General features: G+C 40.8%; 1 protein-coding gene across 1 annotated transcript; it reads right to left on the bottom strand.

The window, feature by feature from the left end:
• Positions 1-7711: 7711 nt before the first annotated feature.
• LOC148041942 (uncharacterized) lies at positions 7712-10230 on the bottom strand. The gene has a single exon (XM_087684296.1). It carries the CDS (start codon positions 9530-9532, stop codon positions 7970-7972), a length of 1563 nt encoding a protein of 520 aa, XP_087540422.1. The 5' UTR covers positions 9533-10230; the 3' UTR covers positions 7712-7969.
• Between the last annotated feature and the right edge of the window lie 1398 nt (positions 10231-11628).

Here is an 11628-nt window from a genome sequence, read left to right on the forward strand (position 1 = left end):
TTGATATCCAGGCATCACTGTTAGAAGAGGAAAAGAAGCTAAAAACTAAGGAAGAACCAAGTACCTCTAGAGATGAGCATGCATTATATGTTGGCAACAGGTACAAAGGCAAGAAGGATCAGCTCTTCTGTGACTTCTGCAAAAGGACCGGACACACCAAGAAGTTCCGCCACGCAAGAAAGAGATCCCAAAAGGCCTATCTAGTCGCAGTCAAAGAAGAGGAAGAAAATGGAGCAAAGGAAGAAGAAGATGAAGATGAAGACCACCAGGATCAGAAGGACAAGACTCATCAGTCCTTCTACTCTCATAACTCTGATAGACTGTTTTAAAAGCCTTGTACTTCCTTGCCCTAATGCTTCTTGCCATAAGCTTTGTAAACTCCTTATGTAACTTGGCAGTACAGTCCCTGTACACTTTGTGAGGCCCCTGTTACAGCCCCTGGATGTCCATCATGTTTTGGTGCCCACACTTAGCTGTTTCTGCGACAGCCTCTAGTGTCTACCATGTTTGTGGTGTGCCCACACTTTGCAGGTGGTTCTCATTACAGCCTCTACACACTTTGTGCCTTTCTAGTTGTGATTGAGGAGGGGTGTTAAGATTCAGCAATCACACTCACTAAACAGCCTCTTTGTATGGAGCTTCAGGGCCAAGGACATGCAGGCTAACCTATCCCATATGCACAATGGTGCCTACTGCAATTTCCTACTTTCCTATAAAGCATTGTACTTGCTTCCTTTTCTTAATGCAATGACAGTACTCTTTTCTTTTCAGTGAAGTGTCAATGTCATTGTCCACATACACAAGATTGTATTTATGAGTCCAAGTCTCAATCTTGGAACCTAATTCACTTGTGTAATAAACAGTGTCTTTATCTTCTTCATCATGAGTCCACACTTCTCCTTTCATCCACCATAACTCACTGCCATGCTCTAGATCCCGCATTTCTCACATATTGTATATCAAATGACCATGTTTAGAAAGTTGGCCACTACCATTATGCATAAAGATCAATTTTCCACTAAGTTCTTGGAACAATAGCAGTCCTTACTAGATGAAACCATAATATCTAGTTTTAGTCGTCTGTGAAGAACTACAAGCTATGTTTCTTCTCTCCTCTTTGCTTCTATCCTAGAGAGTCTTTATTACCACTCAAACCTCCACTAATAAACTCAAGCTTTGGCCTCTCATCAGTAGAATCAAATAAGAACAAGTCATGAAGGATACTCTTTTTACTTCTACTTGAGAGTTCAAAACCTTAGCTATAATTGTCTTTAACCCAAAACACCTTCACAAAAGAGCTCACTCCCTTCACCCAAAGTCGAAGTTTTCTCCTCCATCCAACTTCAAAGGAATCATTGGCAATCCTCATCACAAACCCAACTCTCATCAATCATTTCAATCCTTATCCATTTCTAGATATCCTCAGTATCATCTCGTCTGTAATGTTTGCAAAAGACAAGGTCATATAGAAAAGGATTGTCAGCAAAAAAATAGTTTCACCAAACATCACTCAAGGGGGCAAGCTCACTTTGTTAACATTGGAAATTATGACACAAAAGATCAACCACATACCACCATCAACTTAGCTACAAGTGTCTGTGTACCTCATCCAAACTCCAAAGAAAAATACACCTAATCCCTAGACTTTGAAGCTACTCATCATATGACTTTTCACAAAGAATGATTGGTCAATTTCAAAGAGATGTCTACTCCACTCAATGTTGCCATGGGGGACAATAATATCTGCCAAGCTCAAGGCTATGGCACCCTTCAAGTGAAGCTTCCATCCAACCATGTAATCAAGGTACGTAAAGTCTACTATGTTCCAAATCTCAAGAAAAATCTTTTAAGCATCAATGAGCTCACTTTTCAAGCTTCTCTTACTACTCACTTCTTCAAGGATCACTGTATCTTATAGCTACTTTCACCTTCTTTCACACTCACTTGTCCAAAATTAGGTTGTGGCTTTATACACTTGGCTATTCAATTCTCTGGCAACCTCCTGCCAATGCTTTCACTAATTCCATCTCACTCTCCAATAGACTACAAGATTCTCTTCTTTGGCACTTTTGGCTTGGTCATGCCTCTCAATATGTTCTCCAACAACTTACCCATAAAAAACTTGTCATCGGCATCCCACCTTCTCTCTCTCAACTTCCATTTTGTCAAGTCTCTACTCTCAGCAAAGCCACACATCTTCGTTCCTCCAAATATTATTCCATTACAACTCGACCCCTTCAATTAGTATACTCTAACATTTGTGGTCCCATCAATCCTATCTCTCTCTAGCAAAATACTTCGTGATACTCATTGATGATTACTGTAGATATATTTTCTCACAAGGAAGTGGCAAGTATTTTCAAAGTTCCAAAAATACAAAGAAGCAATGGAGAATAAGAACGAGTTATGAATCAAAGCTCTCCAAACAGATAATGGAGGAGAATACACATCCAATGAGTTTGAAGACTATTACAAAGCCTTTGGGATTCAACATGATTGGACCATATCATATCATCCACAACAAAATGGAGTTGCTTAACGTAAGAATCACACTCTGCTAAATGCTACAAGAGCTATGTTATCAGTAGCACATCATCTTGGAAAAGAATATTGGAAGGAAGCAATTTCTATAGCAACATATCTTCAAAACAGGTTGTACTCTACCTCTCTTCATAATCACACTCCCTACGAACTATGGTGTTGGCCACCCTTCTAACCTATCACATCTGAAGATATCTGGATGCACTGCCTTTCTTGTCAACACAAACCACAAATCCAAATTCTCTCCTCAAGCCACAAAGCTTATCTTTACTGGATATGGTGAGCCTTATGGTTCACAAAGCTTATCGATTTTATGGCCCATAGCATAAAGTCTTCCTTTATGCTATGCACCATATTCAACAAACTCCATCTCTTCCCAACCTCTTCAACCACCACAAAATCTCAATCTCTAACTCTTTATCTAGTTGCACCATTTGCAACCACATATTTGAATCTATCCCCTGCCACACACAACTCCAATGATGGACCCACTACTTTCACTTCGTCATCTGCCACACACACATTCCATTTCCGGTCCACATCTTCAAGACCCTACCTTGTTATTCACAATGGCTAGGTCCCGACTCTCTCACACCCACATGCTACTTCAGAAACCCTCCCAACCATTTTCCACATGTGAAAAAACTCTTCAAAACACACAATTAAATTACCCTACACTAATTACTAATCATTTTCATTATCCCTCCAGCTCACGGCAACCTGCTAGCGGCCATTTTTGGCACCATACTTAGTGCAATCATCTCCTCCTTCTTCCCTCACAAATGCTGCCCATTACTCCCCACTTGCAGCCACACTAGATCCCACTCCAATGTTGACTTGCCAACCAGGGACAAATCGAGCAGGAAATGGCACCCAAAAATCAGTGTGAACAATCCACACTGGCAGCTTGCACACTTCCCATTGTCTCAACAACCATTCCAGCTCCTATCTCCTCCATTGCTGCATCTTATCCCTACAAACCCTACTCCTTAGCTATACCTTCACAGCAACTAACTCCACGTTAGCTACCCCATGATACTACAACTCTAGCTATATCATGCCACAATACTCAGAAAACAGCAATAACAAAAGCATTCAGTCCACTCTCACTAGCCTTAACTCCTCAACAATCTCATCTCTTATCTCTTAATCAACTCTATTCAATTAGAATAGGAACTCCAAGAGAGAAAGTACCTTCCAACTCCATCCCCACTCTTCGAAGGTCCGCACAAATAGTTGCCATATCTTCCACTTCAAGCAACTCCCCTCCTGCTACCCTCTTTGTCATTATTCTCAAACCTCCATCTCCAATCTCCTCTTTCCAAGCCCATCATTCTTTTTAGCTCTTTCAACTCTGAAGAAGATGAAGTCATATCATTACCAAATCCATGCCATAAGAGCTTGGATGACGTCCATGTTCAAGCCAATATTGCAATTGGACAAGCTTGAAATCCACCTCCTAATAGCATTCTTGAGCTAGCCAATTTTCCCTCCATCACTCAAGCACTCCAAAGTCATGAAGCTTCTCAGTGGCAAGCTACAATGCTTGAGGAATACAAGGCTCTTCTTCACAATCACACCTAGACATTGGTACCTCCTCCTCCTGGGCAATCAGCAAATCAACACTACAAATGGGTGCTTTGCAAAAAGTCAAACCGGATGGCACCATTGATAAGTACATTTTGAAGAGATCGAAGGCCTCGACTATGAAAGTACATTCTCTCTCGAACTACCTATGACTTCCTTACAAATATTAGTTTCCATGGATGCTCATTTCAAATTAATCCTACATCATGTCGATGTCAAAACTATATTCTTGCATGGTCACTTAGATGAAGAAATTTATATATCCTAGCCTCCAACTTTTGTGTATCCCAAAATTTTTGCCCATGTTTGTCTTCTACACAAAGCTCTCTATGGCTTGAAATAGGCATCAAAGCAATGGTACACTTGCATTCATACTCACTGAGTACACTATGGCTTTAAAAGGTTAAATACAAATCATAACATCTATGTTCTCATTCAAGGCAACATAGTCATTATCCTAGGCCTCTATGTTGATGACATTCCTATCCTAACTAACTCTCATTATGCAATGTCCAAGGCCAAATCCATAATATCCTCCCAATTTGCTATAATAGATTATGGTCCTATGCATTATTGTATTGGCATTGAAATTGAACAATCACCCACATCTATCAAAATGCATCAACACACCTACGTCATGTCTATTCTCTCCCGCTATTCCATGCAACATTGTAATCCCATGGTCACTCCTCTTTCTCAGAATCTCTAGCTCAATCCATCTTCATCTCATTCTCTCTCTTACGAGCAAGCCCATGAAATGGAAACTATTCCCCATATGGAAGCACTTGGATATCTCAGGTATTTGATTACTTGTACTCATCCAGACTTGTCTTATGTAGGACATATTCTTTCCAAGGCCATACATCAACCCACGTATGAGCATTGGAAGCAGTTGAAATGGGTCTTGAGATACCTCAAGGCCACATCTCATGTGGGGCTATGTTTTTCTAAAGACAACAATGACTTTCTTTTAAAGGCCTATTCGGATGTAGTTTAGAGTGGAGACCTCTCTATCAGAAGATCTCTCATAGGTTTCATTGTTACTCTAGCAGGTGGTGCTATCCCACAGAACACTAAGCAACAACACTTGATGGCACTTTCTACTATGGAAGCCGAATATGCAGCATGCAACAAGGCAACCCAAGAAGTTATCTACATTAAGAAACTCTTGGAGGACAGTAGTTTTGGATACCACCCTCAACAAATTCCCATCTTCAGCGACAACAAAGTATGTATCTTTGTGGTTCAAGGCCCCAAATTAAGTCTTAAACTCTATCATATCAATATGAGATATCATTTTGTACAAGACTTAGTAGAGAATTTCCATGTCACCCTTGATTTGGTCCTATCTCTTGGAACACTAAGCAACAACACTTGATAGCACTTTCCACTATGGAAGGCGAATATGCAGCATGCAACATGGCAACCCAAGAAGTTATCTACATTAAGAAACTCTTGGAGGACATTAGTTTTGGATACCACCCTCAAAAAATTCCCATCTTCAGCGACAACAAAGTATGTATCTTTGTGGTTGAAGGCCCCAAATTAAGTCTTAAAACTCTATCATATTAATATGAGATATAATTTTGTACAAGAATTAGTAGAGAATTTCCATATCACCCTTGATTTTGTACCCTCTTGTGACAATGCTACTCATTTCCTCATCAAATCAACTTCCCACTTAAAGCACAATATTGCAATGCAAATCCTTTGCATGCTCTAAGGGAGAAGGGGGCCAGGGGGCACTGTTGGTTGCATGATATTATAGATGGATGCAAATCATGATCTTTGGTGGTACTCTTATTTTTCTTTTCACTTGTATTTAGTTGTATTCAGTTAAATTCTCTATGGAATCCTTTTGAGGGGGAATGTTAGGATAAAGTCTAGATAAGATAAGGATATGTAAATATGTGGACAAAAGGATCCCATAGTTATCCTCATTGTAAATTTCGTAGATATTTAGAAGAGGAACTTGCTTACCTCATTTAATATACTATGTAAATATACAACTACTAGCAACGAAATTAATAACTACAATTCACTCTATGGAGGGGTGGAGTAAATGATTGTATGCTAAGTTAATAGTTTTTAATGAGCATATTCTTAATTAAGCTATTTAAATGCAACAATCCCCCTTCAAAATCTTACTTTAAGGAATGATATTATTGGTAAGATTGTAGAAAAAGATTGTCTATGTTGTTGTTACCCAATAAGAGCCATACCACACTTAGGCCCTTTTGACCTACATAGGTCAATGGAGTCAAGCTACAATGTGTGACCTAGTTACTTGACTTGATTTCTTGGAAAAAGCGGACTTTAGGAAGTAAAGCAAGCATCACCACACAAGTCTTACCTTGTGTGTGGCCGCTACATTTTGCAGTGAGAGTCTCTCCACCCTAAGTACATTAAGTGTCGCATGGCTCTTAAGTCTTAAACTAGGGATATAGTCATCTTGAAGCTTAAGGTGTTTCTTAATGTTTCAATGATACCTTGTAAAGTTTCATGCAAAAACATGCCTCATTGAAATAATAACCAACATGGGTTATTTTTGTACAAATAGAAAAACATGCTCTTCACATATCGCTTAATCAACTTCTATTCAACAATGTGGTCAAGGCACCATCATAAGAACGCACATCCTAAAAACAAACTAATGGAGATCTGATCAAGTCAAATGCATTTTCATTCCCTTCAAAGAGGAAGCAACTCATTGGCCAAGTGAACTCAATACTACAGACACTTGAGAAAATGTGATCATGGCACACAATATAATGAACTAGTGAAACAATCTCTATGCTATAGAAGAGGTTTTCTCCTACAACTTCTATGCCAACTCCTTCAAGTTTCTAATCTATATTTCCTTCCAAGTTTCTAAACTACATTTAGTGCCACATCTTGACCCTTAACACTTTGGTGGAAGTAATAAACTCAAAATTTACCAGGTACATTACATCCAAATTCCATTCCAATTCAACCCATACTAGCAATCACAAGGCAAGCCTCTAACAATCCAAGCCAATGTGGGGTTCGGCCCAAAGCCTGAACCAAGGCCTAAAATTGACGACTGTCTTGCTTGTTTTGGCTATTTTGGTCATTAAAAATTTTTAAATATATATTTTCATTATTCAAACGTAAAGACTTATTAAATATGAAACCTCTTGTTTATCACTAACACCTTGTATAATATACTTAGATTTCTATAGAGTTTGACACTTCATCCACCAAAATAAAAGGTGTTTCAATAAACTTAGTTGTCATATGAAATGTTGGGCATCTCGACAAATCTGGCGGTGACACCTTAAAGATGAAAAACATTATTTGGTCCAAAAGTACGCACCTAAACTAACGCTCCTAGCTAAGGCACTTTACCTTGAAGTGACACCGTGGAGTCCTCATCTAGGAATGGAATTGACAGATTTTAACACATCACAGGTGACAGGCCTCAGGAAGCATCCATAACTTCCAAAACCCTCTCCCGACACGTGCACTCCAAAAAGAGAAACTCTTTTCCCAATTACAGAAAGAGAATATCCAATAAATTAAAGACAAACTACAAAGAACAAAGGAACAACATTCATAAGAACTTTGAGAAATATTCATAAACGTGTTTTGCTTCGTAACTGAGTTAACTCCCTCCCCGGTTTTACAATTTTCCTCTTGGGAAGTTGGGAGAGCTCAAAAACATGAAATCTGAAGTGTCTTACACATTTCATTAGAATCGCGGATGTGGCAAAATCACATTCAGGTGTCCTAATTAAGCAAGTCTTCCCGTCATTCTCATGGTTTCAGTTTTTAAGAATGACAAAACCTAGCTTCCGCAACCACTAAAAAGCTACCACCATTACCACCATTGATGAACCAGCACTCCATTACCCCTGAGTGACTCGAACAAAGAGATGCATTCGCCATAATCCCTTCCATATTTAGAGGTCCTCTTGGGACTCGTTCTTTGCCATCTGTTATAGTGGCACTCCAAGAAAAGCTCATCAACAAGGCAAATAGCCCCTGTTTCAAGCATCCTTGGCAGAAGATCGAACTCAGCGCCTTCCACATCCATCTTTAGCACAACAAAGTCATCCTCAGAAACTGTATTGATTAGCCATTGTGCAAAGTCGAATCCTTGGACAGTCTTGAACTGATTCCGTTGATCTGAGACAATCGCAAATCGCTCTTGCGAAGCAGACTGGCTTCGAATGCGGCCCATGCCAATTTCCCCCTCCACAGCTTGATTTTCAGGATCCGCACCAAACAAAAGGGTTTCATTCCTTAACCATGCCGCATAAGGCAGCAGCTTGACATTCTTGCGCTTGAGATAATCTCCAGCAAATGAATTATCAGCCTCAACAGCATAAATCTGGAAGTCATGACCCTGCTTTGGATACCTCTTAACAAACCAACTACCTATGCTTGAATGGTAGCTTCTTGCACCAACATCAACATAAAAGTATCGCCTGTAATTGCTAATATCTCTGACACTCGGCCAGTACCTGATTTTCTTGGCATTCTCCTTCAGAGTTATCCAGGGTTTCATTGGTTCTTCCTTTATAATTGGTTCTGCGTGGCTTAGAACAATGTCTTTCAGTTGTGATACATGACACTTCCGCAAAGGGGTTTCAAGTTCATCTGAGATGTAACGTTTTCTAAGCACTATTTCTGTTTCAAGTCCCAAGGCCTCCACATGCCTTCTCTGTACAAGTTCGGAATGCTTAAAGAGACCAAGCAAAGTGTCAATATTATACAACCCATTCAAAAGCGGGAGCTTCTCTGACAGCATTTTTTCCGATACATGGAGAACTGCAATGCCACCAGGCCTTAGAGTGCGCTCCATTTCTGCAGCAAGCATGTTTGGAAGTAAAGCATGGTGGAATGAATTGCAGAACTCAAAATCGAATGTATTATCTTTGAAAGAAAGTCTGTACATGTCTTCCTTTACAACGATGGGGAGTGAGGGCTCAAGATCAATGCCCATAGCATCCTCTATACCAATCTCCTTCAGCGCCAGCACTTCCTGTCCTGCACCAGCAGCGATGCACAGAGCCTTATCTTGAAATTTTACAAGCTCGACCTTCATGAGATCCAAGAAAATGCGGGTAAAAGCATCCACTTTCTTTCTCCATTCCTTGGAACTCAGGAGCATAGCCATTCTTGAATCTAAATCGTCATCCTGGGCCTGGCCGCCGTATGAGGACTTTGGAACATCGGAGATGCTTCGGTAGCCGCTGCCGAGGTTTACAAACCTGCGATACACCTGATGCGTGAGGCAGTTGCGGCGGTCTCCATCTAAGCACGGAGACTCCTCGTGGAAGACATAGAGAAAATGGAGAGCAGTGAAGATTAGCACAAACAGGAGGATGCGGAGAAATAAGGTCCGGGCGATGCGCTTCTGCTCAGTGAATTTTTCCATGGCTTGAAAAGAATGCGATGATATATTCAAAGAAGTATAAGCAAGAAATTAAAAAGAACAAGCAGCTAAAATGGAAGAGTTTCAGCAAAGCAAGTTAAAGAACGGCAATAACGGAGACTTCTACACAGAATGTTGAATGGCAAGAATGGAAGAACGTTTTGTTTCATGAACGGCAACAATGGAGGTTTTCCCCGAACTTGATGTTAAAAATGCCGCAAAAATGAAGGATTCCGGCACAATAGACCTTTTTTGGGTCCCAGAACGGCAAGAATGGAGGTTTCTCTGAACAAAATGTTAAAAAACGTCGCAAGATAGGAGGACTTCTGCATACAATGCGCGTGCAGGAACCAAAGATTAAAGAAACAACGAGAAGGCAACGGGATGCTTATCGTGTGCAGAAGCGCGCAGATGTGTGGTTTCCACCAACGAGGCCGAGAGTGTGAGGGAGGAGCAGGGGCGCGAGTAGGAGAAGGAGCAGGAGGAAGGGGGGGGGAGGGCGGGAATGCAGCGCGGACATGGCGTGCGGAGGGGCCTCGAAGCGTCAACAGGAAAAGGGGGAGGAAGGAGCCACCATAGCCGTAACCGCGTTCACTGTTTGGCAAGACGGAGAGAGGAAGGAACCGAGTCGACCAGGAAACCGATGAAGGAGAGTCAAAGAAGAGGATGGATGCGGGACCGGTCTGGCTTTGTTTTTGACAAAAGCATGATGAAAGGTCCTTTTCTATTTTCCTTTTCTGGCTGTCTCCCCCCAAGACCGCGCTGCCCGAGTCCCCCCTTCCCCGGGCCCTTGTCTGTGCGCTGCTTCTTTCCCGCTACGGCATGGCTGGCAGAATACATCGGTTGCTAGGCTGGTAAGGTATAAGTTATAATACGGCATCCAATGTGATTCCATAAAAGCGTGTGCTTCACCAGCTGGCTGGCAACCCTGGTGGGGCCTTTTGAAATTTGGCTGCCTCTAAAGCCATTTATGATTTCGCATCTCCTCTCAAAGCTCATCCGGAAAAACATGTTTCGGGAGCCAATATAAGGGTAGTGTCACACCATGGGTGCGTGACTTCGAACCTTGGGTACACCCTTACTGAATCTTTCACCACTCTCAAACAATGTTCACAAAAAACTTCTTTCCTATCCAATGTAAACAAGCAAGAGGCTAAACCCTAGCCATTTCGGAGGGGGGGGGGGGGGGGGGGGGGAAGGGGGAAAGAGCTAGTTTTATAACTATAATGCCACAAAAATAGCTAGTTTTCATCAAGACAAACTTCAATTTCAACTAGCTTTTCGAGATCTTGCCGAAAAGAAATAAACTAGAGGATGGTTTTCTATGAGACAAACTTCAATTTCAACTAGTTTTTCCGAGATCTTCCCGAAAAGAAATAAACTAGAGGATGCTTTTCTACGAACAATACTCTCAAACTCAAAGGATTTAAGGTATTACCACACCCTAAACTTGACCAAACTTTATACACTTGGAGTTTCCTCTGTAGACCTCTTAGGATGAATACAATAGTGTCTTTTAGCCTAACAAACATCTTAGTGGGCTTAAGGGACTAGGAAGGTGTGTAAATAAGGTAGCACTTCTACATTTCCACTAAAAACTCATGGCAGTGGCACTTTGGATATTCCAAGTGTCCAAAGTTTCCTTGTTGAGGCCCAAGATTGAGTCACCAAGATGAATCTATGGGCATGATTAGTGCCCACCAAAAATGACATTTCTATTGGTTAGAATTTATTGAATATTAAATGAATTTCTATTCATGCCCTTCAATTAAAGGTGCACATTTTGAGGTAGATACTTTACTACACTTTCAATGATGTAGCAAGTAATCATAGCCACAATTTTCATAATAAGTAGTTGCAAAATTACATGCCGCACCACCATTTATTTTTAAAGTCTCGTAAAAGCAATGTTTGGCACCATTTTTAATAACTAATTAGACATTTCATGTATTAAGAGCCAAGACACATGCACGCACGTTTTATCTACACAAGTTTAAGTAATCACGTTGATCAATGCATGGATTGTCTATGTGAACCTATGTTGCAACCAAGGAACTAGTAAGGTATGTAACATGTAGCCATGTCTAATACTTGCAAAC

The sequence above is a fragment of the Lygodium microphyllum genome, chromosome 1 (genome assembly GCF_053477565.2).
Source record: "Lygodium microphyllum isolate KBCC chromosome 1, Lygodium_microphyllum_v1.1.10, whole genome shotgun sequence".
NCBI classification, from domain to species: Eukaryota; Viridiplantae; Streptophyta; class Polypodiopsida; order Schizaeales; family Lygodiaceae; genus Lygodium; species Lygodium microphyllum.

Coding starts and splice junctions, on each gene's coding strand:
- LOC148041942 (XM_087684296.1), bottom strand. CDS start 9,532: ATGGAAAAATTCACTGAGCAGAAGCGCATCGCCCGGACCTTATTTCTC.